The sequence below is a fragment of the Ceratotherium simum genome, chromosome 15 (assembly GCF_057802395.1).
Source record: "Ceratotherium simum simum isolate JZ-2026a chromosome 15, ASM5780239v1, whole genome shotgun sequence".
Lineage (NCBI taxonomy): Eukaryota > Metazoa > Chordata > Mammalia > Perissodactyla > Rhinocerotidae > Ceratotherium > Ceratotherium simum.
In genome coordinates this window covers 15,228,428-15,254,920 of record NC_141914.1, presented here as the reverse complement: position 1 = coordinate 15,254,920, position 26,493 = coordinate 15,228,428, and the positions used below count along the sequence as shown (strand labels likewise).

Sequence of the window (26,493 nt, the reverse complement as noted above, 5' to 3'; positions counted from 1 at the left end):
GGGACGAGAGGGCGGGAGGAGGAGAAACCTTGGATATCACAGAGAGGAAGCAGTCACAGGTGGAAGCTTCAAACGTAATGCCTGGCACACGGTATTTAATAAGTTGTAACTGAAGCTCCATTTTTCTGCAGTGTCGTTGCTGTCTATAGTCAGACATGGAAAAGCAAGTACATGAAGAAATTTGCTACTACCTGGATTTGACCATTGACTTGTGGAGGTGGAGTTCTTAAAGGGCGGGAAACTAGGGAACTGTCCCACTTGCAGGGCCAGTCCTTATCAGTGAACAACAGAGTTCACCCTCCCTCCCGGCCCTCCTCAAAAATCTTAGGTCTAGGGGCAGGCTGTGTGGAATGACCAAATCCCACCAAATGGACTTGGATCTGTGAATCATTCTAGCTGGATCAGGACCATGTGGACAGTTTATAGGATGTGCCCTAAAGAATGTTTTCTTCTAAGCCTTGCAACCCTTGATGAGGGCTAGAGAGCTTTGGCAGAACTTGAATACACTTAACAAGAAAGTGCTGAATTTATGTTGCTTTTCCAGGCTAAAGAGAGCCTCTTGTTTCCCCAGCCCCGATTTAGACAAAATGCAGAGTGTAACAGAGACCTGTGGCCGGAGCAGGCAGCTGGAGATGGGAGCTGGCCTCACATGTGCCTTCCTCAGAATTTGGCCAGAGGTGGACTCTGTCTTGCTGTAGAATTGCCCTCATCCTAGTTGGATCCAGTGTTGATCAGTCTTTTCATTATTTTTCTTTGGCAGATTCTCCCTGAACAAACATTTGTTTGGGATGTTGATATTTCTGAAGGCTGGGAGTGCAAAATGTTTTATTTCTAATGTTCAGTCAAAACATTTCAGAAAATATTTCAGTTGAAAGGAGAAATCAGACCGTGAAATTGGTTTCTTGCCATATCCTAGTAGAACAAAGTTTGGCTTAAATCTTGGTCCTAGGTCCTCTCTATCCTTGAATGTGACGTATTTCAGTAAAGTAGAGAGTACTGGATAGGAGTGAGGTCATACTGCCTGAGTCCTAACCCTCACTCTGTTATTAACTAGCAATGTGAACTTGAGCAAGTTGCTCCCTTCCTGGGGTCTCTGATAGGTTGGTTCCCTGGGAAACAGACTCTGAGACACTGAGATTTGCATGCAGGTGGTTAATGGGGAATATTCTCAAGAATAATGCCCACGAGGGGTGAGGAATACAAGATGACAGAGGGAGAATTTGAATTGTAATGCAATTGACCCTTCGGAGTTGTTCACTTTGAGGCAAGGGGGACAGCTTTTATATCTACGCCCTCCCCCGCTGCATCAATCATTGAATGTGGGCTGTCCCCTAGTTAGGGTGTGACTTGGGGGAAAGGCAGCTCTTTTCTAAGGAGAGCAATTTTCAGAGAGGGATTCAGCTACTAACATTCACAGAAGCCTTAGTTCTGAAGGTAGGATCTGGACAGCACACTACAGTGTCCACTACAGTTCCTTAGTTTCGTCCTCAAAAAAGTGACTGGGGGGTCAGATATCAGTTATCTATTGCCACAACAAGGCCATGTAATAAAGACCCACACACCTCAGTGCCATATAACAGTAAACATTCGTTTAGTCACCGGTAGGTAGGGTTCAGCTGATCCGGGCTGGGCTGCGCTTGGCTAGGCCTGGTCATGTATTTGCAGTCAGCTGCCTGCTGTCTAGATGATTCTGCTGATCTCAACGGAGCTTGTGCACATGTTAGGGGTCAACTGGCTGTTGGTTGATCTGGGATAGTCCTGACTGGGAAGAGTCAGGGTAACTTGGCTTGGCTTATCCTCTAGAAGACTAATGTAAACATGTTCTCATGGCGATGGCAGACGCAAGAGCAATCTCAAATGTGCAGGCCGATTTCTAGCCTCTGTTTGTGTCACTTGTGCTAACATTGGCTAACCCTGGCCAAAGTGAGTTGTACACAGGAGCTCAGAATCCAGAGGCAGTACAGCTCAACCCATTCACTATAATGGGGAGCTGCAGTTACTGGCAGAGTGTAGGTATAGGGAGGGTGGAGAACTGGGACCATTTTTAAATCTACTACAATCTCCAGCTTTCTTCCATCTCAGCCATTCATTCATTTTTGTGACTTTATCTGATAGGTAGATGTTAACAGTCTAATTTTGATTCTAATTAGGAACTTGAACTCTGTCTAAGTTATTTATGTCTGAATCCAGCACCCAGCACAGAATCAATTCAGGACATTGGTGACAAATATTTTATTGAGTGAACAAAAGCAAAAATGAATGTATGTTGAGAATTAAAAATGGAAATTCCTAGGTTCAAGATAAAATCTGGTTTGTAAACCTTAGAATCAGAACATTAGTTGTTAAGGACACTTAAAAATCAATTTTTAATGATTTCTTTTATTATTATTATTAATCATAAAGTAAAATATGGCTCTTTGTTAAAATTTAAATAATATAAACAGGCATAGAGCAAACAGTGAAAATCTCCACTTCACTTCTCCCCATTCCCCAGAGGCAACCGTTGTTATCAGCTGTATGTCCTTCTGGACCTTTTCCCGTGTATATTCCCATATGGATGTATTTTCTTTTGCTTTATTTCCTTTTAATCAAGAATAAAGTCATACTATGCATTTTATTCTGCAACTTGCTATTTTTATTCAGTGAGATATACTAAACAAAAACCAACAGCATGAATCCAGCAATTCTTCTAAACTAATTTATATTCTATTAATGACGGCAAAAATGTACATTAAAAATAGTTTATATGTATGAGGCATATCATTTTTCATTTTTCGGACAGTGCTTGGTCCTCATATAGGCTGTCAGCTCTCGTGCCTTTGGCCCACCTCTATGAAGAACTGTTATGATTTGGGGGAGGAAAACAGATTCTTTCTCCCCTCACTTTGATCTGCTTGGGAGAATCAAGCTCCTTGTTTACATACTTTCAATGATCCTAATCAAATAAACCAAAGTAATAGTTAAGTTGTAACTGTCCCCTTTTTTTATCAATTAAAGAGTAGTAGTCTATGGTACTCAAGCTATATAACCTCTGTATCAGCAAAGTTGTGGTTGTTTCTACTGTAATACTATTCATTGGGTAGCAATGTTGGTAATAACTGGTAGACTCTCTTCCCTAATATATCTATTATCACATATTTGCTAACTTTAATTTTTTCGCATTTTTCTTAAATACAGGGAATAATTTTGCAGATAAAAATTTTAGTAGGGTTCAGGGAAACACTGTGACCTGAATGGGAGGAAAGAAGTAAATACAGCTGTCCTATCATTTCCAAAATGCTTTCCAGACACAGTCGTTGCCATGTTCATGCCATTAACCAAGTAAGACCTTCAGGAACCATTCTGAATTATAATAATCTATTTTTAGGGCTTGATGTTTGAAAAAAATATATAACCATTAAAACTTTCATAAATTCAGTAACACTTTGCCTGAAATTGTATTCACTTACAAAATTTGTATTATGAATAGCTTGACTTTTTTTGAAGCCAAAATGACCAGGTCTGACCATAAACTTATTTTTCTCCTTAGCAATGATGTGGTTCACTGAGTCCCAAAGTGATTCTAGAATAAAAGGGAGGATCAGACACAGATTTTAGACCTGACTAAATAAATAACTAAAACTGAAATAAATTTTAAAATGAGATAAAACTTCAGAGTCTCTGGGTCCAGTTCCCTGGTGAGTTAGGGTGATGACTCATCCCGGGTGGGTGGCAGTCTTCGCCCAGGGATGACTCGGCAGCCTTCACTCTCACTTTGCTCCTTCTGATTCACTGTGACCAGGGTGGGCAGAGATGGACTTGATCATCTTTAGAAGAGTGACTTTCAAAATGAGTTTATTTATTCATTTGTTTCTATATTTATTCACTTTGGAAACTTTTGTTCAAACAAAATGTTAGTTGAATATGTGCAACTAATAAAAGCTGTTCTAATTAACTTGGATGGAGGCCCAGAGCCTCTACCTATTCATTTTCCTCTGATTTCTGTCTCGTCACACCATATTTATTCACATTTTATTTGTCTTAAGATAATGAGAAACCCATGCGTGTGGTGGATGATGAGGACTTGGTAGACCAGCATCTCATCAGTGAGCTGAGGAAAGAGTACGGAATGACCTACAATGACTTCTTCATGGTGCTCACAGACGTGGACCTGAGAGTCAAGGTACAGGGTTCAGTTTTGGATGATGTGGTGTCATTCCTTAGAATAGTGACTGAATTTTTTGGTCAATAAGTCTATTATATGTATGAATAAGCACAAATTAATCCATAAATGGGAAGGTTTTGAAATGGTCCAAATATTCTATGTTGTCCTATAGAATTTGTGTCTAGAAATGACTGGGTTGGATGACCTCCTATGGCCCAGATACTTGAGTCTGACTAAATTCTTCTGTAACATCGATGTCATGGGTTCATCAGACACCTGTTGAATAGCTATGATGTTCCAGGACTGGAGGATAAAAGGTGAAGAACATTTGGCCTCTGCCTTCAGGAAACCCAGATTTAACAGAGATTTACTTTGGAAGGGCCTGGAAGTTTACCACCTCATCCAACATTGACAACACAGTAGGGTTTTACACCTACTTTCTTCCTAGAGAGAGATCCCTTCATTAATTCATTCCATGCTTGTGTTGCTCACCTCTAACATGAGAAGTTGGACTAGATGGTCCCTAAGTCTCTGACAGCTTTCACATTCTGTGATTCACTGAATTCCCATTGAGGGCATAGCTCCAAGCCATGTCCAGACTTCTTCTACCTTATGCTAGTTATGCTCAGCCCAAATCCATCTCAGGATGTTGTTGTAAGTCCAGACAGCTATGATCCAAGAAACTGAATTTCATTATCCTTAAGTCGGACCTCAACTTTTTTCTGAGAACACATAAGCAAACATGACCTAATTTTAAGTAATGCTAACTCACTGAAATAGTCTCTGGGAATCACAAAGAGTTTATGTAGATTCCTGATGACAGCAGAACAGTCCCTGTGGTTTCCTGTGTTCGTTACAGTGTTTCTCACTTTCTCTCCAGTTGTGGAGTGAACAGGAACCAGTTTAGACGCAAAGATAGGGAAGTTAACCTAGGATGTGTGTGGTGAGGAAGGCATGGACCCTTTCCAATAAAAAGAGTGTAGTTAAGAAGAAATCCTCATAAAAGGCAAAGGGCAGTTGTTTCATGGATTCTGAACCTCAAAACATCAGCAGAGGTACTATTGCAGGAGGGAGTTTATAAACCAATGATCCCTCCAGACTCTGATTTCTCCAGAGCTCCCCTGAATTCTCTCAGGCTCTCTATCCTCTGAAGAGAGGGAAGCAACACCCTTATACATCATATACTTTCCATTCTCTCTTAAACAGCAATACTATGAGGTGCCTATAGCAATGAAGTCTGTGTTCGATGTGATCGATACTTTCCAGTCCAGAATCAAAGACATGGAAAAGCAGAAGAAGGAGGGCATCACTTGCAAGGAAGACAAGAAGCAGTCACTGGAGAACTTCCTGTCCAGGTACCTCACCTTTCGAGTCCCTGGAGGCACACAGGAATGTGTTCTGGGTGAGCTAATGAAAACACCAAAGAAACACAGAGCAGCACGAGTGTGTGCAGAGCGGCCTTCCCCGGTGAGAGTCTGTCTGCTTCACACCACTCCGGCCACTGGGCTTAGCCTCGTCCTGTTGGAAGTGGCTCTGGTCACAAGGCTGACTGGGGTCAGCTCCAAGCTTGAATGTTGATTTGGTGGCTTTAGATAGGTCTTTTCTCTCTTTTCTATTCTTTTTTTGGCACAGAATATACAGAATTCTGACCTGTGAGGCTTAATTTATTCAATCAGTGAATTTGGAAGGCTTTGTATGCAGCATTTTTATTTTACATATTTATTTCTCAGGTCCCTTCCAGTTCCAAACAGGAAGACTGCGCTTGATTTTCTGCTTCTTTCCAACTTTGCAGAGAACAACAAAAGCCCCACTAGGACCTCAAAGGCAGAAATCCTCTTGACCTAGCTCCCTGATTCCTTGGGGAGTGTGGTTTGTTGAAAACCATCGTATGGAAACTCCAGTACTTACCAGACAAGACTGTAAAAAAAAAATCACTCCACTTCCTCTCTTCTCCATCCCTTCCCCCACGTTGGATCAAAATTCTACAGGTCCTTTGGGGCCCAAAGAAGTGCAAAGCTACAGAAATTCTGCCCACAACAAATAAACTCACAGAGACCTCAGTGTAAACCCACCGAACTGTGGCTGTAATACCCGCCAAACTGTGTGGCTGAGGGGCTCCAGAAATGGAGCGAGCATTTGCTTGGAGGCCCAGTGTTAACGGTGTATCACCAGGGGCAGAACTTCCTTCCTAAGGAGATAATCTGAATTCTTCTAGATTCAAGAGGCTTGGGCTTCTTAGGAGACAACATCATGATGTATGAAAAGCATAGAATTTGTCATTCATCCAAGTTGTGGGCCTGCAACTTATTAGTTGAGTTGACCCCACTCTTCTCAATTAACCTGCCTGAAAAATCTCTCCCCCATAAATGAGAATGATAGCAAGTAGCCCTACCTCCATCCCAGGAGTGCTGTGGTCACTTTTTGTGGGCTCACCTCTGTACCGAGCACTTCATCTTCTTCCGGAGTTTAATCTTCACAGCAGTCCCATGATCTAAATACTGTAACCATTGTCGTGCTGCAGACGAGACAACTGAGGCTAATGGAGATTCAGTAACATTCTCTCATCCCTGAACTAGTGTCAGTTCTAGGATTGAGTGGCCCCAGGATAATCTGGCTCTCAGAGTCCACATTCTTATCTAATCCTCCTTTTGAAAATATAACATGAATTATTTTTAGTCTTGGACCTAGACGCCCAGAGTTTGAAGCGAAGGAAGATACTCCTAAAACCACGGGATTTCAGAGCTGAAAGGAACCTGAGGTTCTTCCTTCATCCAAAGTTTCATTGCAGTGCAAGTATCTGGAATGGCGATGGAAGGTGCATGCCTCCGTAGGGACTTAAAGCTCAATTCGGTCTTCAGGCTTCTCTCTGGGCTGAGAAAGTGCTCTAGGACTCCACTGGGCAGATGGCTCTTTGTTTGGTCCTGGGGCACTGAAACACCACCTTCTGATCCAATGTCATCCCTCTAGATGGCAGTGACTTAGAAGATGATGATAAGAGCTTGTTGTTGCCCTTAAGGTGTTTTCCTTCCTCCCTCCCTCCCTCCCTCTCTCCCTCCCACCCTTCCTTCCTTCCTTCCTTCCTTCCTTCCTTCCTTCCTTCCTTTCTTCCTCTCTTGGAAGAAAAGATTCTTTAGAAGTTTACTTTTGATTTTAACAATTAGTATTAAATATATCCAAGTTATAAATTCAAGACCTTAGTTCTATCTCAAACTTTTTTTTTTTTTTGCTGTAGAAGATTCACCCTGAGCTAACATCTGTTGCCAATCTTTCTCTTTTTTTTTGTTTGAGGAAGATTCACCCTGAGCTAACATCAGTGCCAATCTTCCTCCACTTTATATGTGAGCCACCGCCACAGCATGCCACCAGTGAGTGGTGTAGGTTTGTGCCCGGGAACCGAACCTGGGCCACAGAAGCAGAGCACACCGAACTTAACCACTAGGTCACAGGGATGGCCCCTCTCTTAAACTTTTAAGTTAGGCTTTCAAATCTTATTATTCTATTCATAACCTAGCAAATTTTAGCTGTCACTTTTAAAGGGCTTTGAATAATGTTAGATCTTGCCTACAAACTCAGTAATTAAACAACTTCATTATTTCAAACGGCCATTTTATATTTAATATATTTCTTTCAGTTGCTTGGAATAAGCAAAACCTTTCTGAGTATTTAAATGATCCATAAGTTTAATAAATTAATCTTGTAAATACAGTGACTCTATAGTTCTCTCAGATGTTCTATTAACTGCATAGAATTACTAGGATTTCAGTTTAAAACCATACATCTAAACAAATTACTCAATTATATATTCTAATTTGGAATTTCAAGGTTGTCATTTTATTAAGCCAAATTCTCTTAAGTTTCACAAGAATATAAATTATAGAAAGAAAACCAGGATCCTTCTTAGAAATAGATATTATTACTATGATTTTGCTTCTTTGAAAACTTTCTCTTCTTAATTCTGAGACTTCCAGGACTAAAAGATGCATGCCTGCTGACCCAACTCAGGAAACTCAGTTTGCCCAACATCTAAAGCAGACAGTTATCATCCAGTTCATTGCTGTTATTTATAACCAAGGGTCTGGGCCAGCCGTGAGACCTGCAGACACAGACGTCCTGAGGGATTCTTCTCACCATCCCTCACCGGAATGTCCTTTTATAATCACTCTGGCATCAGTTTCAAAAATTGAAAAGGAAAGCTGATGTAATCTCAGTTTTGTTCACTCACAAAGCTTGAAATGCTCATCATTTTGATCACTGATTTCAATTAGTCATTTCTTTGATTCTTAAGACATGGAGACACAGGTTGCATCTAAAGTCTTCTGAACTGGATAGGGTCCTATGATACATAAATGTATTTTTCTTCTAATGTAAGAGACTTATGGGCTCTTATATTCATTACTATTTCAGGAACATACATCTCTTATGGATATTCAGAATGGTATATGATCATAATTTGGATGTCCTATGGCTGTGCATGACTTGTGGTCACAACTCATAAAATCACTGTGCTGATTATTATAATTGATCCTAAAAATTAATGTGGAATAGTGTATTACTTAAAGGCATGAGTATGACAGCCTTGAGTTTGATTCTTGGTTTCTCCACTTACTAGCTGTGTGACCTTGGGCTGATTACTTAACCTCTCTGTGCTTTAGTTTTCTCATTTGCAGAATGGGGATAATAAGTGTATCTATTCTTAATACTGTTGTGAACAGTAAATTCAATACTAAAGGTAATGATGGCCGAGAACATAGCATAAAGTAAGTAATCAATAAATGCTGGCTATTAGCAGTTTTAGGGCCAGTTATCCAGGTCCTAGTTAAAGAGCTTTGTCATCAAGGGAGAGGTAAGAGATTTAGTCAACACCTCGAAATTGAAACCCAGGCAAAGAAAACTGAAATCAAGTGTTTTTTAAGTAACAGTTCTATAAATAAACCGGTATCCAAATGGGAATTTTCCTTCGAATTTGCTGAGTTGTTGGTGGGTCTGTACAGCCTGGTTTCAGCTGACCAGGCTCTGAAGCCAGTCTGGTCTTTAGTGACACTCATCTGGTTCAGGCTATAATTACCTTTCTCTGAGACAGAAGCCCCAAATAGTGGGCAAATGCGAACTAATTTGGGAACGCCAGTTAAGAGAAGCAAACACATACATAGTTGTAGGATTTTTATTTACTGAGAAGCTAAAGTGACAGAAAAAACAATTTGTCCAAAATAAGGCTCTGGGCCACATTCACATCTCCGTGACATCCTAGGGAAAAGAGTTCCTTCAGTGTCATGAGCTGGGGCTTTGTCCCTTAATGTGCAAGTCTGTAGGAGAAAGAATCATTACTTAGGGGAAATGACCTTCTCTTGGATGTGTCTGCGACAGAGAGTCTTAGATCCCATCCCTCCCCAATCAGGACAACATTCAGTGGTGCACACAGGTAAACAAGCCAAAATATACCTCACCCAAAATAGCTCCCTCTAGGACACCCTATGGCTCTGTGTGAGGCCAGGAGGGCTGGCCTGGTCAGGATGCTGGCTCGGGGGCCCAGGGCTGGTCTGGCATGCCTCCTAAGGAAGCAGGGAAAGTGCAGGAGACCGTGTGAGATCCGACAGCAGTCACTGTTCCCTTTCCCAGGAAACCTCGGACAGCCTTAGACACTCCTCTCCCCTGTTCCGTGCCAAGCACATTCATCTCCCTATCCTCAGTGGAGATTTTAGTTTTTCTTTCCCTTTAAAGAAAAACAAGCAGAGGAAGCGAATGTAATGTCCCAGCAAGCAATTCTTGGCGAGCCTTGCTACAGGCGTCCATTCAGAGGTTGTATTTCATCAGACTATCATTTTCTCTCATTCACCCAAAGCACTATCCCCCAAGAGGCCATTTTCTTAGGGGTTGAAAATGCTCATTTTCACTCTGAGGCTAGAGGGGGCACAGGGAGAGAAGCCGTGAATAAAATCAACTGGTTTCCAGCGCAAGGAGTGCACTGACACCCTGCAGTTGCCTGCAGGAACGGCAGAAAGGAAAACCCCTTCTCCAGGGAAGGTGGAATTTGAGACGAGTCCATACAGTTGCCCTTGGATGCATACCTTCTCTCCTTCATACCCTCCTAGGGACCCTGACAGCACCAGCCAAGCATCAGTATCTCTGAGGGTGGTAAATCCACTGGCCTGAAGTCTGAGAAACCTGTATTTTGGTACCACTTCTTAGACTCGCTAGTTAGGCAAGTTACTTCACTTCTCTAAGCCTCATTTTGTCATCTATAAAATGGGGACGATAAGCCTCACTGAGCTCTAGTGAGGAACACATATTGTACAGGTGAAAGTGAGCTATAAAATGATACACAAACATAAGGATTAAATCATTTATCATATAGCATTGTGATAGTTAATGTCCAAGGTCTGTTAATGGACAAAGTTCTACATCTGGAAGCCTGCAGATTAAGACACGACAATTCATTGCTGAGTTTCAGTTTAATTCTTATAACACGTCTTTGAAGTAGATGCTATTTTTGATTCTAGAGATAGGGAAAAACTGAGACTTGGATGAATTGAGCGACATGCTCAAGGAACCCAGCAAGTAGCAGTGACAAAACGTGAACTCGAGTGTCCCAGCTTCAAGACAAGAGCTCTTTCCGCTACCCTACTGTGTTGGAACTGTAAGAGCAGAAACAAGTTTACCATATATTCTAAAGTCTAGGGTGAGCCTAATTCCACTTCATAGGGGTACTCTCTAAGTGCTGGTTCTTACTAATGATAATAGGGTACATTTTAGAACTTGCATTTGCCTCTGGAAGAACCACTGGCTGATGAGGAAGGTCCATAAGTGACCCTTGGAGCCACTTTCCCATTTTCCTTCTTCCTGTCCCTGTCATCTATTTAAATTCAGTTCTGTTTTTCTACTCTATTGCCTGTCCATATATTCATTTCTTAACCCTCTCCATACTCTAGAGGGAACTGAACTAGAACTTGAGTTTTCTTCAGTTCTCTTATTTTTGTTGCTATAGTTTAAGGTACAATTTTGGCCAGTCCTCACTGCATCTGAGAGCTTCTTCTCTTCCTAAGTGACCTCATCAGGCATGGTGACCAGACTCATGCCTGACACATCACGCAAATGCCACAGTAAGCAGACTGTGAAGTTACAACAGAAAAAGTGCAAGAAATGTGGTATCGCAGTTAACAGCTTTGAGGAGCTATGAGACATTTCTAAGGGTCAGTGTTTTTTATTCTGGGTACAGGAAAAACCCGACAGCCAAAGTTACTCTGCTTTCTTACACTAGCCTCCATTGTTTGCAGCAGTAATTGTGGCCTTCTGCTTCTTGTCCAGGTTCCGATGGAGGAGGCGGTTGCTGGTGATCTCTGCTCCTAATGATGAAGACTGGGCCTATTCACAGCAGCTCGCTGCCCTCAGTGGTCAGGCATGCAATTTTGGTGAGTGGGAAGCCGAGTCATCATGGCTTTCTCATACCACTCTCTTCCTGGTCAATTCCAAAATGGAACATAGAAACTTAGATCATCCAAATATTCCCCAGTCCAGACTGTGGATTCCCAGACAGTTACTCAATTATATTGAGTATAAAGTTGCTTTCAGACTGGAACCTTAGTCAAACTGGGGTCTATTTTTTTCCTCAATATTCTCCCCTCAGGATCTTCATTGCAGTGTTTGAAAATACCTGCTGCTTTATTTTCAGTGATCTGAATTATGTGTCTTCTTGTTTGTTTTTTTTTAAAACTTGTCTCAAGATCATGAAACTCTGGTATCACCATTTCCTTAGGTAATACTTAGGCACCAACATTGGGTACATCTTCATAAATTAAAGGTCTTTTGTGAAACAGGAATGGCTTTGGGAATTAACATCTTAAGTGAAACACACATACTATATTGCCTTTCCTTTAAAAAGGATTTGATCTATAACTGGGCACCAAGAAGACAGCCAGATGTGTTAAACAGAACCTTATTTTTCAGACAAGCAGGTCAAAGAGAAACATAGTTTATTATTTATTATTTTTTTTGTAGCAAATTGCCCAGTGTTTTGAAAACCAAGGTATGCTTTTCTTGCCAAACATTATTATCCCAGTGGCCTGAAAGAGCTAATATCATTTTGAATATGGATATATAGAAGGGAAAATGCATAGTACAAAGAATGTATTACTAAGTTCAGTGGCGAACCAGGGAGATAATGGCGATTTCAAAAGTGAAAATCACAACTGAAATCTCATTTAAGAGGTGCCTTTGCAGAGGAAGAATTTTGAGAGAGGCATTAGAGGGGAGAAAACAGTAGCAAGGGACCACAGATTTAAAAGTTCATAATTGGAACATAGATGAATCAGCATTATTTGGATACTTCTATTAGGAAGAAGAATCATTTGTTAGTTATAAAACTGTACTTGATTTATAAAAGGGAGTGAGTTTTGTAGAGAATTAACAGAGCTGCTATGACCCAGTACCTGTAAATTTTAAATACATTTCAGTTTTAAGATGTGAAATAATAACTCAAAAGAAAGCAGAAAACAAGCCTGTAACAGTAAGAACAATTAGAAAATTCATGAATTTTTATTTATACTTCTATTACCAAGGCTAACAATTTAAGACTTTATATCAACATACATAAGATTTGATTGTGCCAGTATTCTTAAGCATATTTTAAATTATTTATAGCCACCAGTGGTGCTAGGTAATACAGAAGTTCTTAGATCAATTAATGACCCTTCACAATAAGAATATAAGTAAAATCATGGCTTGTTAATTTTCTAAAGACATCTTTGCAGCAGCTGTTAGGTGGTGTTGCATTTCTAATCTCTGCACACGGAGCCACAGTAGTGTAAGCAAACCCTTCTGTAATATACAGGAAATGTGAACAAGTCATGTTTTCCAGGAATAATTAAATGCATGATCTTCCCTTTTGAAAACATGACTCAACAACGTGCAAAACAGAATGCTTCACTTCTCTGGGGGAAGAGTAAAGGCCACAAAAAATTTTTTTGGAACAGCATTTTGCCTGGATTTTAGCTCCTCCTTAAAAGAGCCCTCCCGTGGCAGCTTTCGGTTTTCTGTCCTGGACAATAAACACCATCAATATTCATATTATTAGTTCCAAGCTATTACCCAGAGTAGGCTGGGATTTTGTCTAAAACCATGAAATCTTGATAGGATGAATCGACAGCCCCCTTGTACTCCTACGCTCTTTCTCCAGAATCCCTTCACGTGCCCTTCATCTTCAAAAGAATTCCAACAAGCTACCAAGGCGTGACCTTCTCTCTTTCCTGAAACTTTAGCTTCAGGAGTCTGGGAAGCAAGCATCTTGCCGACTGCTTCTCCTTTGAATCCTCTAAATGAGTGATAAGAACCTGCCCTTTAAGCTACAAACTTTTGTGAGAAGAAGCCAGAACTATTTCTTGAGCAAGCACAATGGATGGAGTCTGCAGTCTTTTCTCGCAGAGAAAGTCGTTATCCATGTCAGCTGTGATAGCTTCAGGCGTGACTTTTTTCAGAACACTAATCAGCTTAGATCATCTCAGATATTTTAATGTTCCCATGGCTTCATTTTTGTTTTGTCATTTAACAGAGTGAGAATCATAGTTTACGAGCAAATTATTCTATTTCAATCTACAAACAAAACAAAATGAAACCACATCTGATCCTGTTGTTAATCCTAAAATCTGCAACTAGTCTTTTTCAAGGTTTTAAAAGTATTTAATTACCTTTCTATGGAAAAAATTTAAAAATGGATTACTTTACCTAATCAGGTTATGTTCTACATACTTTTTAAACTTAGAGATTTCTAATTGTTAGACATTCAGTCTTCGGAAGTAAAAGATGATTTACTAATTTTATGGCTTTTGTTTTTCTCTCAGGTCTGCGCCACATAACCATTCTGAAACTTTTAGGTGTCGGAGAGGAAGTTGGGGGTGTTTTAGAACTGTTCCCAATTAATGGTAAAGTGTTGTTATTTTAAAACAGTATGAACTGTTAAGTTCAGTTAAATTATATTAAGCTATATGCAAGCAGCGGGTGTGCCTCTAAGGTCAACAAAGTTCACTGAATCCTCCCCACCTCGTGTGTGTGAGTGGGCATGTGTGTGTGTGTACGTGTATGGGTGTGTGTGCACAGTATGTGTGTAGAGGAAGGGGAAGTAGAGCACAAGCACTAATATTGTTTTTAATATAAAAATCATTCATAAGTGACAGTGAAAATATCCAATTTCTTAACTAAAGTACTGCTTTTTGTCTGCAAAGGGCTTTATGGTTTACAAAGCATTTTCCTCTACGTTACTCATCTGTTCTCACAATAGTTTTATGAGGCACATAGGTTGTATCTCATTGATTCCCTTTCAACAGATGAAGACATATAATAAAAGGCTCAGAGATGCTGAAAGAAAATGACAAGTGACTAAAGGTGTCAGAAAGCAAACCCTTTCTTCTGAGATCAAGCTCTTAATGAGTATAAACCCTGGCACAACACTGGGCAGAGCAGACGCCCAGAAAGTGTCAGCACCGTTCCCCCGCCCCTTTCTTCTCACTAATCGTAATCATTTAAATACATTTATCCAGCTCTTCCATAATTGGTATTTTTCACCTTTGACAATGAAATAAGCTTTTTGTTATGAAGACAGCAGTATCAAAAGGAAAGCTATAATTGCAAAGAAGTAACTAAGCTAATTGGAAATAAACTTAGAAATATAAATCTTTGTGACACATTTTAAAGAAGTTGATCTTGCCAGGATTTAATTAAGGGACTGGTTTTATATTTTGTAACATTTCTATAAAGAAACATCACATACCCCAAAGTTTGACACTAATAATGTTGTAGAACAGCAGGGACATTTAATTTCTAGTAGAAAAAACTCAGCAAACTTCTTTAACTGGACTTGGAGCTGAAGAGAACAGACCCGTGGGTCCTCTCTCTCTTCTCACGGTGATTTCTTCTCTTTGATGTTTTCTTGAGCGCTGACTCTTTAATCCACTAACAACTTTTCTAATCCTATTCTAGGGAGCTCTGTGGTGGAGCGAGAAGACATACCAGCCCATTTGGTGAAAGACATCCGTAACTATTTTCAAGTGAGCCCGGAGTACTTCTCCATGCTTCTAGTTGGAAAAGACGGAAATGTAAAATCCTGGTATCCTTCCCCAATGTGGTCCATGGTGATTGTGTATGACTTAATTGATTCCATGCAACTCCGGAGACAGGAAATGGCCATTCAGCAGTCACTGGGGATGCGCTGCCCGGAAGATGAGTACGCAGGCTACGGTTACCATAGTTACCACCAAGGATACCAGGATGGTTACCAGGATGACTACCGTCATCATGAGAGTTACCACCATGGATACCCTTACTGAACAGAAATATGTAACCTTAGCCCCAGTCCGTTTCCCCTGCAGCTGTTAAAGCCACATGTGGCCAGCTACGTAAAGGAGTCCTTTCACACTGTCTACATTCCCTGCCTTTTTCTTTCAGTGTTCTTCCAAGATTAAATAAATAGCAAACTTTTGCCTACTCATGAGTTGTTATTGAAGCCTTAAATCATAAAGACATTTAAAAGAACTGTTTGTTTCTCTAACTGGAGGGGATATGGTGCTGAATAATGGTACTGAAAATGGATATTTTCCTTTTCTTACATGATGGACATGATCTGGAACACAAAATTCTATAGAATACGTATTTATACCTCTCTTCTTTTTTTAGTGTTAATTGGTAAGTAAAAACTTCGACTGTTAAAGAAAATTAAAGATCACATCACAGATGTTTTCAGGAAACATCTGAACAGACAGAATGGACAGTTCTTAACACTTTTTGAAATGTCAGTCTAAAAATGATGAAGATGCCTCTGCTTTATATTGTGAATTTCTTTCACGAAGCTTGATACCACAGGAGTCCAGTGATAATAGCTACCAAAGCCAGGGAGACATCAAACCCAGCTTTGCTCTCACAGCCACTTCCTGCCCTGTTTCTGTTATCTTGAGTGTCTTTTCAGAGACAGATCAGCGAAAATGAATCCTTACATCATCACCAGAATCTGGCACTGCAGCCAGAGGTGATGCTTCCAGAGTTCTAGCAGGCGCCATGGAATTCCTGGCATGGAAAACCTGGACCCTCACTCTTGACCCCCTGTACTAACTTGCTAATGGACCTACTACATACCATACTGGCACCTTGTAAAAGACAGTTCCAAAGAAGGAGGTTATATCCAGGGGTTCTTTTTGTTTTAAAGGCAAATGTTACTAAAAGTTACAGCAGATAACCTTGTAGCTGTAGTGCAAAATAAAATCTTTATCTTTGAAAAAGAACGTTTATTTTTTATATATGGCATATCAAACTAAATATCCTCCCTTCCTCCCTCCCTCTTCCCCTTCCTTCATTCTTTCCTACTTTTGTTTTTTTCAACAAATAATATTACCAAGTAATATTACCAACTAATATCCACGTGCTTGCCCCAAGCAGGCATTTGGCATCCTGACAGTGCCAGCATCTATCAACAATGAGGATGCTTGTTTTTTGCCACTGTTATTAATAACCAATTCTCCAAATCATCTTGGTATTGATTATTAACTCTAATGAGCACAGATACTAATAACTGCATTCAAGCCACATGTGAATATTAGCTATAGATTATCTGTGCCTATTTGTACAAATTTGTCTTTCCATCATCTGAACTTTGTTACAAATAATTATAGTAAAAGTGGAATTTGTAGCTCAATGAATTTGAGAAATCATTGTTTTGCCCCTCATTCTCCACGAAGACCATTCATTCTTACCTGTTTTATAGGCAACTGAGGTCCAGAAAGTTCAAGGTACTTGAGAACACAGTTCTCTTATTGTGTAAGCTATGCTCCCACCCCACTCCGCTCCCATGGTGGAGAGCTTTCCTCCTCTCTCCTTCTAGAACAGTCTGTACCAGCTGCTTGAGGTGTGCAGATGGGAGGCACACGTTGATGTGTATTGCTTTTGAATTTTTGCCAAGGTGAAGCACAGCTTAAATTGGCAATAAAAATGGATTTCTTTACCATTGCTTCTTAAATTACGAAGGGACGATTTCTAAGTAAGGGGCCCAAATAGTCTCAATTTCAGGAAATATAACAATGAGGGAGTTCCATCTCCCAAGGAAAGTAATTAAATAGGAATAATAGAAAATCTACTTATAGAATAACATTAACAAGGCCCTGTAACCGAAGACAGCAGACAACACTTTTTCATAACCTGACTGAGATTACCTTTTCAAGCATTCTTCTGGTTTCGCTGCCACTGAGGTAATAATTGGCACTGCGTCTGAACTTTCCTTCCTCTAATGAATGGACTGAGAAGTCACGGACCATCATTTGGAGTACTACAGAACAAGCCATAGTTCAGCAAAGGGACTGAAACTCATTCAGAGAAAGATGCTATTAATAAATGTCCTCAAATGCTATAACCTTGAAAAAGACAAAGTATACATCTCAGTAAATGGGAAGATTGGAGACTTAGGTAACCTGAATCTCTGTCTTCTGGGGCTATAGATCAGGTGGTTTGAAATCTAGGTATTGTTTTTCCATAAAAGCATTTCCTTCCAAAGGACAGCGACAAAAAAAGGTAAGAAATAAGGAAAAGATTTTTTGAGAAAGATTATGGAATTACGGTATTTAGAAAGAGAAGCACCCAGTTGAGTTAGGGAAATCTGGAAGATTCTGAGAAGGGCACAGCCTTGCCAAACTTGCTGGTTGTCACAATTCCCTTCCACGAATTAAGAAGAATTGCTTTTCACCAGAGAAAGCTCAGGGCTCTAAGGTGAATACTAATCCAGCAGAGAGACCCTTCTCCTGCTGCAAAGGCAGGTGGTCTAGACCGCAGCAGAGTCGGTAGAGCCCTGCTGTTCTCACTGTCTGGATCAGTTAATAATGAAGCTCACACCTTCTCAACTTCTAAATCCTTGAGGATAAAAACAGCTCAAGACCAGGGTGAACAATGGCCTCAGTGGGCCCTGATTGATGATCTCAGTACTCAGTAATGTATGGAGAGTCCAGAGAAAGAGAAGCATCTTGAAAAACACCTCTGTCCACTTCTCTGCCACCACTAGATCCCCTTTCCCTGCCAGAGAGTTTTCCTTCTTTCGTCCTTTCTTCCTTGGCTGCTCTGTACTTAATGGTTTGGGGTGTGCAGATAGTGGGGTGTGGTTGGTGAGCACTCTTGACTCCATGACAAAGTGAGGCACAGTTAAAATTCCAACTACTTCTCCTCAGTTCTCTCAGAGTTGGCACAAAGCCTCCAATGCCAGACTTGCTCTTAGTTTTGTAAAAAGGGGCTCTAGACTTGGAAGAATGGCTGGTCCTTGCTTTGCCATGTACTTACCTGTGTTACCCAAGGTGAGTTACTTTAACTCAGTTTCTCATGTACAAAATGAGAGAGCAGGACTAGATATCTCAGTTCCTGTCTAACTCCGCGACACTTAACGAATCTTTCTTGGCCTTTAGGGAATAGAATGCTAAGCTCAGGGGTTTCGTATGACTGAATTGATGTTCATTTTCAGAGAACCCACACTTCATAGTTCAGAATCCAATTCCAGATTTTTATGGGAATGGGGAAAGGTATTGAATAACTTCCTTGAATTCTTTCCAGCATATTGCACTGCTGTGGCTGAGACCTAGTGAGGCCATCACCTCTAACACACAGAAACCCTCATCATCTCCTTATAGCCAGACCAGAGCTTCCAAAGACATTCAGGTTGGCAAGGAGTTTGCATCCCGAACATTTAAAGAGTCCCTCCTTAAATAACAAGGCATATGCTTGTTCTTCAACACAATTTCTTAATTTGGTGACCACATGTGTCACCTCTCTGATATCCTAAGCTTGGACAAACTGGGTAGTCCCTTGGCAGACCTCAGTGACATTAAACATTAATACTGTCCTTCTAGAAAGCAAAAGAATGGTCCTCCATCCTCCAATCTATGTCATGATTACATGTGCCAAGGGGGCTGGGTGAGGGGTGGGGTGATTTCAAATAACTAAAACTGACCCTGGGTAAAATTTTCTTTGGCTTTCCTCCTCCTCTGTAAGCACCCTTTTCCTCTCTAATGGCCATTTCCCCTTTCCCAGCCCCTCTCCCATGATCCATTCTGGCTCACAGATGGCTACAAGTGATTAGGTGTAACTGATAGGCTGAAGGTGCCACCCTTTCCAAGGATATCCACAATGCAAAAGGAGATCCTTTAAGAAGGGTGGTAGGGAATAGCTTGGCAGACCATTTCTGTAAGATCAGCAATCCTTGGAAGCAAGCCTCACTTTCCTTTCCAAAAATGTCAGAGAAAGAGTAAATTCCTCCTGCAGACTTCACCATCATTCCATTTGGCTTCTTTAGTCCTCTTTTCTATCTTTGGCTTGCTTCTTGTCATGAACACTCTCTAGGGAGCCAAATTAGAACAGGGTAGGCAGAGGCAGGAATATGCCCAAATTTGGCAAGACCTGATCAGGAACAGCTGAAAGCCTTGATGTGTGCAAAGAACCATCTTGTCATTCCAGTTTTTAATCCAAGATACTAACTTGCAGGTTAGAGTCAAGTTACATGATGATTCAAACATTTATTGTATTTATGCTATCCTCTACGTAGTCTGCTAGAAAACAAGAATACAAAACTGAAAAATACATTTCCTTGTACAGAAGCTCACAGACTAGTAGAGAAGAGTCATGTACACAGTTAATTATAAGATAGTAAGTATTATCAATAATGAGTCCTTATGGGGGTGGGGGTAAGGTGGGAGGAAGGGACCAGGGAGAGATGAATGATGACAGCTTTTTAGCCTTTTGGAGAGAAGAATCATTACATTGCTCTTCCCGTCAGGCTCCACATGATTTGAGCAAGTGCCTCATACTGACTCCATTAGCACCACGGTCAATGGCTTTTGGATGCTCACAGTGTAGGCACTGCTTCTCCTGAGAACTTCTTACCTCTCCCAGATTTAGGAAGTTGTCTGGATGCCCATGAAAGATGGTGGCACTAGTATTAATTCATTCATCAACACCAGCCCCTCCTTGAAATAAACCAAAATGAACAAAAAGTAATGAATTCATAGAAGAAAACGTTATCAAGATTGAAACCAGGAAATAGCTTTAATCTTAAAGCATAAACTTTGAGACGTGTGCCTATTCACCATCCCCAACTTGGGCAAACTGGGCACCAGGAAACATAAGCAATACACTTAAGTCTATTGCCCACGCAAGGATCAGCTGTGGCTGAGAGGCCAAAGATAGGTGACACGGCCATGCCCTGTCTTTTTTTTTCCCCCTTCTGACCCCCCCTGCTTCCTAACTGGAGAAAGGAGGTTCAGAGGTGAGGGTATATGGAGGACGAGTTGGTTTACAGCTAGACTGGAAAAGCTCTATCTTTATCTCCGGGGACATGAAGATGTCTGGTGTTTGACTCTCAGCCAAGATAAGGGCAGTGGGATTTATGGTGTGCTGTGTAAAGTCTGAAACTACCCCGGCGATCCCCGGGGTCAGTTTCTTTAAAGATAGTTTCCAACTGGCCTAATAGATTAAGTAAACCTGGCTGATTACATGGCCAGAGAGACATAAATATCCTGGGAAATGCTACTTTGAGCTCTCCCAAAGTCAAGATTCCTCACACAGATCTTGGTGTTTTAAGCTGGAGACAGTGGTCTGTGAGTAAAATAAGGACCCTGGGAGCCCAGGCATGGGATCCCTCTTGGACCCCCAAGGTCTGCAGTCTTCTTTCCTTGCTGTACTGTGTCCGTCCGCGAGCGTGCCCTGCAGCGGCTGGTGAGTCCTTTCAAATATATGAACTTGGGAAATCTTTGCAGGGTGGTGTATGTGTGTGTGTATATATATACACGTAATTTTACACATAAAAATTGACAAAATATGAAATATTATTTTATATAGCATATTATATGTATATAGCATATTAAATATAAAAATATATAAAATATCATCTAAGTATATGTAAGTATACAATATAAGAATTCTAGTAGCAAGTTTCACAGCTGTAGAGAAAGCTTGGGCGCTGCTTTCAAGGCGCTTCACTGAACCTGACTTCTTACCAGAGTAGGGGCTCAACCTAAAACAGAGGAACAAACTAAAACTCAAGGGATACCCCTCCTCACAAACAGGAGACAGTATTACCCCCATCTTTAGGGAACTGGCCCTCAGGCAGGAGTTTCAACCAATATAGAGGAAAAGGACACACCCGGGAAGTTCCCTGACTGCAGTTTTCTATGGTCCCTGCTTCCCTTCAACCTCCTTGAAGCAGCTTCCAGCCTTTTAGCAGAACTTCAAAGACGGCATTCAGGGTGCAGGAAAAGAGTGATTAGGTAAGGGGGAGTCTACTTACAACTTTGCCATTTTGTGGCAAGCATTGGGCCTGATTAAAATGTTAAACTTTGTTTAAAGATCTGTACACAAAAATCTTAAAGAAAGGACCTATACAAAAGCACTCATGCACCTAGGCTTCAAATAAGCTCACCTGCAAAGGGGGAAAAATGTATATATATATATATATATATATATATATATATGCACACACATACATACATACATAATATAGCAGGGAAACATTTAACTTCTTGGCAACACTAAATGATAAAAAAGAGATTTCTGATGGAAGAAAAGGGTGATGAGAATCATTTCCCATACAAACTGTCATTAAGCACCTATGGAAAGTAATCAAAACCTCTTTGAGCAATAATATGACTAGAAATAACTTGCAGTTAGTACTTATTAAATGCTAAAGAGAAATACAAAAACTCAGGAAGTGTATCAGCCAAAAACCCTTTCAGAAGAGAAAAAATCTATTTTAAGACAGCTCCCAGCTGAGAGATGAATTAGCATTAAAAAGTTAGGAATGAGGAAGTTATGTCATGAACAAATTAAGTTTAATTAGCTGTGATAATTGGGATTACAAAGACAAACCATTAACTCTTGAAAGAAAAGGTGCATAATAAAAATTTAAAAATAAACTTCCAAATTTCCTATTTATGATAGCATCAATTCTAAGGGGCACCACTATTTTATGTCCCGCTAAGAAAGCACACTGTCAATTAAACATATTACTTTTTTATCACTTAGAATTTTTATTTTATATTTGTTTAAAGAGCTTTTAAAGATTTTTTATTTATCATGTAGCATTCTGTGATTACATAAAATGGAAACTATAAGTTAAATTAATCAAGCTATGTCTAAAACTCTTCCCATTTTGAGCCAAATCTTTTAAACCATTTTTTTTTTTTTTTTTTTTTGGTGAGGAAGAGTGGCTATGAGCTAACATCTGTGCCTAGCTTCCTCTATTTTGTATGTGGGATGCTGCCACAGCATGGCTTGATGAATAGTGTAAATCTGCACCCGGGATCCAAACCCGTGAACCCCAGGCCGCCAAAGCGGAGTGTGCCAAACTTAACTACTGTAGCACCAGGCTGGCCCCTCTTTTTGAGGCAGAGCCATAATGTCTGAGGTTTTCCTGCACAGAACAGTTCTCTGTGCCACTGAGAGAACTGACGATGCTGCAGCTTTTCTCTCTTTCTTTTTTTCTTTCCTCCCCAAAGCCCCAGTGCATGGTTGTATATCCTAGCTGTAAGTCCTTCTGGTTCTTCTATGTGAGCCACCACCACAGCATGGCAACTGGGAGATCAAGATTTGGCCATCCTGAAATACATCTTTTTACTTTGATTGTTTTCTCTGATGGACATTTGACCTCCCCCACTAACTGCCTAAAGAATTGGACATAGAAGACCTGTTCCAGGAAGGAGTTACTATCTGATGGCTGTAATATAATGTAAAATAGATGTTACAATAGGAAAGGCACCAAGCAGCCCATCTTGTCAAAAACTCTGTCTCTCTGGCCACAGTCTCTAGATGGCCCTGCAAGGAGTTGCCAGACAAACATTTACATTTAAAAGGGAAATCTCCATTTGTAAAGGTATCTCCCTCTCTGTATTGGGAAGAGGGGGGATGACCTCATTTCTAGAAACTTATCAATGTGGAAGGTGAGGCCTTAAATCTGCATAATAACCTTACTATTGTTTACTGTGCTTTAGTGGTAATCTCCTGTAACTGACTCCCCCCACCCCCAACATCCTCCTTTGCCTTTAGCTGAAGATGGTATTTAAGACGAGAATCTCTGCTCTTGTGTTGAGAAACGCAGTGTCCCTGGTTTCTCCCATGTATGTATGTTATTAAACTTGGTATTATTTTCTCCTGCTAACCTGTCTTGTTAATTATTTGGCCAGCTGTAAGAACCTTAAGGGAAAGGGCAAAGGGGTATTCTCCCTCTTCCCCCACACAATTGACAGATGGGTGGTATGGTTCCTCGACCAGAAAATGAACTCAGGCCACTGAGGTGGTGCGAGTGCCGAACTTGAACCACTAGGCCACCAGGGTTGGCTCTGCAGCTTTTCCTGACAGTTTCTCTGCTGTTTCCAGGGTTTTCTTCCAAGCTATTGACACTCATTCTGTAAAATTGATGCTGCATGTTCTTGATCTTATCAGGAGGTATCAATGAAAGATTTTCAGACACCAACCAGGACTCTTATCTTCTCCTCAAATGGTCCATAAGTGGTTTCCTTACTGAAATGTCAAGAAGTTGTAGTTATCCAGTCACGCCAAATGCCTGCCTGCGCAAAGACAAATTCATCGTTCCTGCCACAAGGCAGCCACTATCTTAACATGCCATTGCTTACAACATTCCAATTTCAGAGACGGTAATACGAAAACATATAAGTCTTAGAATAGATGAAATACAGAACAGCAGACCTGGATGAAATTCTCAGAGCTTATTAAGTAAAACTGATAGTCGGAAGGAAACATAATATCCTGAGTTCCCCATCTTTCAGTGAAAGGAGTCACTGACTACTATTTTAATTTTTGACCTTGACACATTTATAAAAAAGTTTCTAAGTTTGTTTGTTTTTTTTTTTTGTGAGGAGATCAGCCCTGTGCTAACATCCGCCAATCCTCCTCTTTTTTTTGCCGAGGAAGACGGCCCTGGGCTAACATCCGTGCCCATCCTCCTCCAATTTATATGGGACGCCGCTACAGCATGGCTTGCCAAAGCAGTGCGTCGGTGCGCGCCCGGGATCCGAACCAGCGAACCCCGCGCCGCCGCAGCGGAGCGTGCGCACCCAACCGCTTGCGCCACCGGGCCGGCCCCTCTAAGTTTGTTTTTAAAAATGTAAAAGTAATTACTAGTAAGGAAACAGACTAGAAATATAAGCAGAATAAATCTCAAATATTACAAGAAACTTGTTAGACTGGTTCAAAATATCAAATACCAATTTCCTCAAAAGTTATTGCATACGAAAGGATGAGACTTTCGTTTATTAGGTTTATTAGGTTATTATTACACCTAATAATTCAATAAAAATATGAAAATAACAATAGAAAGAGTGCAGATCTCATTTTCTAACCAAGTGTATGAAAACGAGAAACTAACAAAAGTAAGAATAAAAACCTCAATCACATTACCCTTGACTCAAAATGGCATAATTAGAAAGTAATGATATGATACAGCTATATTTTAAAGTCTTTGGGGAATGGCCTAAGGTGTACTTACTCCAAGGAATTTTTCTACCACTTATAAACATGTTCATTAACAAACAAGAAAGAAAATAAATGCATTAGAAGTAGGTAAGATGGAAAAAGAACAAAACAAACTTTACAAAAACAGAACATAATAAACTTTAATGAAGTAAACAGTAATTAGAAACTACTCATTAACCTATTTAAAAAACCAGTAGGGAAATAACTCATACACAAAATCAAAAATGAGAAAAACAGAACTATAGTAGAAAAGGAAATTAAAAATTATGAAAATGATTCATAAATTTCTATGCAAATAATATGAAAATCTGGATGGTTAAATTTTTTAGCAAAATAGAAATGATCAAGAGGGAACCAAGAAGAGGATGAGGGAGAAACAGAGAATGTTGTGGGTGAGAAAAGTACTCCTCAAAAAAGTGTCAAGCACAGGCAATTTTATTGGCGAGTTCTTTCAAACCTTCAGAGAACACGTAAAGCTGACGTTTTAAAAACCCTTCCAGGGCACCGAGGCTGATGGGAGTTGGCAGCTTGACCCACACCACATCCGTATGGGATTGTTAGGGGCAGGGGCTGATAAATCCCAGCAGGATTAAATGCGTTACTAGCAATGTCAGCAGGTTTCACTTATCTTGGCAGAGACAGGATGGAGGCTGGAGCAAGTAAATTAGCAAGTGAGGACAGAGGTTCTGCAGGTCTGTTGGGGGATTTATCGTGACTCTATTTGAGCAAAACATCACCTGCTCACTGAATTCATATTTGAATTGAAAACTTATTGGTTTTCTAGCTTTGTTTGTGTTTTATTTGTAAATTTGTTTTGGTTTTCAAAAACTATAAGAAAAACGTTTACACTTCATATTATGTTTGTATGTATTTACATAACAGTAAAGTAGAAAAAAGGTCAACACTGCGATCTACGAGAAATTTTTCTTTTCCTTTAAAGGAGGATACACATTACTCAATTTCAGAAAGTCTGCTCCAGGCTTTAAAGAAGGAGAACAACTTCCTTTCCTGTGAGTTTGACTTTCTCTGCCTCTTCTCCACCCTAGGACAGTAAGAGTTCACGGGAAAAATCAGGACATAAGTCACAGGGTAAGTTCCCAAGGAGGCCCTGGGCTGTTTGGTCCAGCCTGTTGGGCCTGCACAAGAGTGGACGGACTCCCTGCAGCTCCACAGAGTCCAGTCCAGCTCACAAGCTTCCTCGCGGTGATTCAGAGGCAAAAAGCCTTCGAGTTACAAAGTAATTTTGAGCATCTCCTCTGCACATGGACCTTGAAAATCTATGGCAGCAGGATGCAGCTGGCCCAAGGATTACGGATCCTGGGTCAAAGCCATCTCTCCCTCTATAACCAACAGCCACAACCTGCTGCCTCTCAGGATCAGGCACACTGCTGGATAGAAGTTTGGTTCTCGGACCAATGACAGAGCTGGAACCAGGTCACTGCAGGTCATACTTGTGGTCCAACCAAAGGCTTTTCCGAAAGTATGAAGGGAGCAGATTCAGTGCACTAGTTGTAGGTCATAACCGCTTAGAAGAGAATCTAAAAACAGGAAGGGACTTTATAAATCATTTAGTTCAACTTCTATACCAATGAAGGAATCTATTCTAAAACATCCTGATGATACAATCTCTCTGAAAACTTCCATGATAGAGAACTTACCACTATTCTCTATTAGTCTTCACGAAGGCCTTTTCTACCGTTGAAAAGTATCACACTAGGCAAGTCTTCCTTATAAAGAAAGAATAACCATCACCCTACAACATTCACTGTAGTTTGGTTCTCTAGAATAGGAAAGAAGTCTACTTTCCACTCATAACTGTTCTTCTCCCCAGGTTACACACTTGACACCAAGAGCACCTA

The 26,493-nt window shown here is 40.5% G+C and overlaps 1 protein-coding gene across 2 annotated transcripts in view; it reads left to right on the top strand.

The window, feature by feature from the left end:
- Positions 1-16,339, top strand: part of CCDC80 (coiled-coil domain containing 80) — a 35,171-nt gene extending 18,832 nt beyond the window's left edge. For both annotated transcript variants that reach the window (XM_014792248.2, XM_004436580.3), the window contains exons 4-8: positions 4,026-4,162; positions 5,351-5,499; positions 11,447-11,550; positions 13,975-14,055; positions 15,110-16,339. In XM_014792248.2, coding sequence (XP_014647734.1) covers positions 4,026-4,162; positions 5,351-5,499; positions 11,447-11,550; positions 13,975-14,055; positions 15,110-15,456 — 818 coding nt within the window. In that variant the 3' untranslated portion in view covers positions 15,457-16,339. The remainder of the gene's footprint in view (positions 1-4,025; positions 4,163-5,350; positions 5,500-11,446; positions 11,551-13,974; positions 14,056-15,109) is intronic.
- The last annotated feature ends 10,154 nt before the right edge of the window (positions 16,340-26,493 follow it).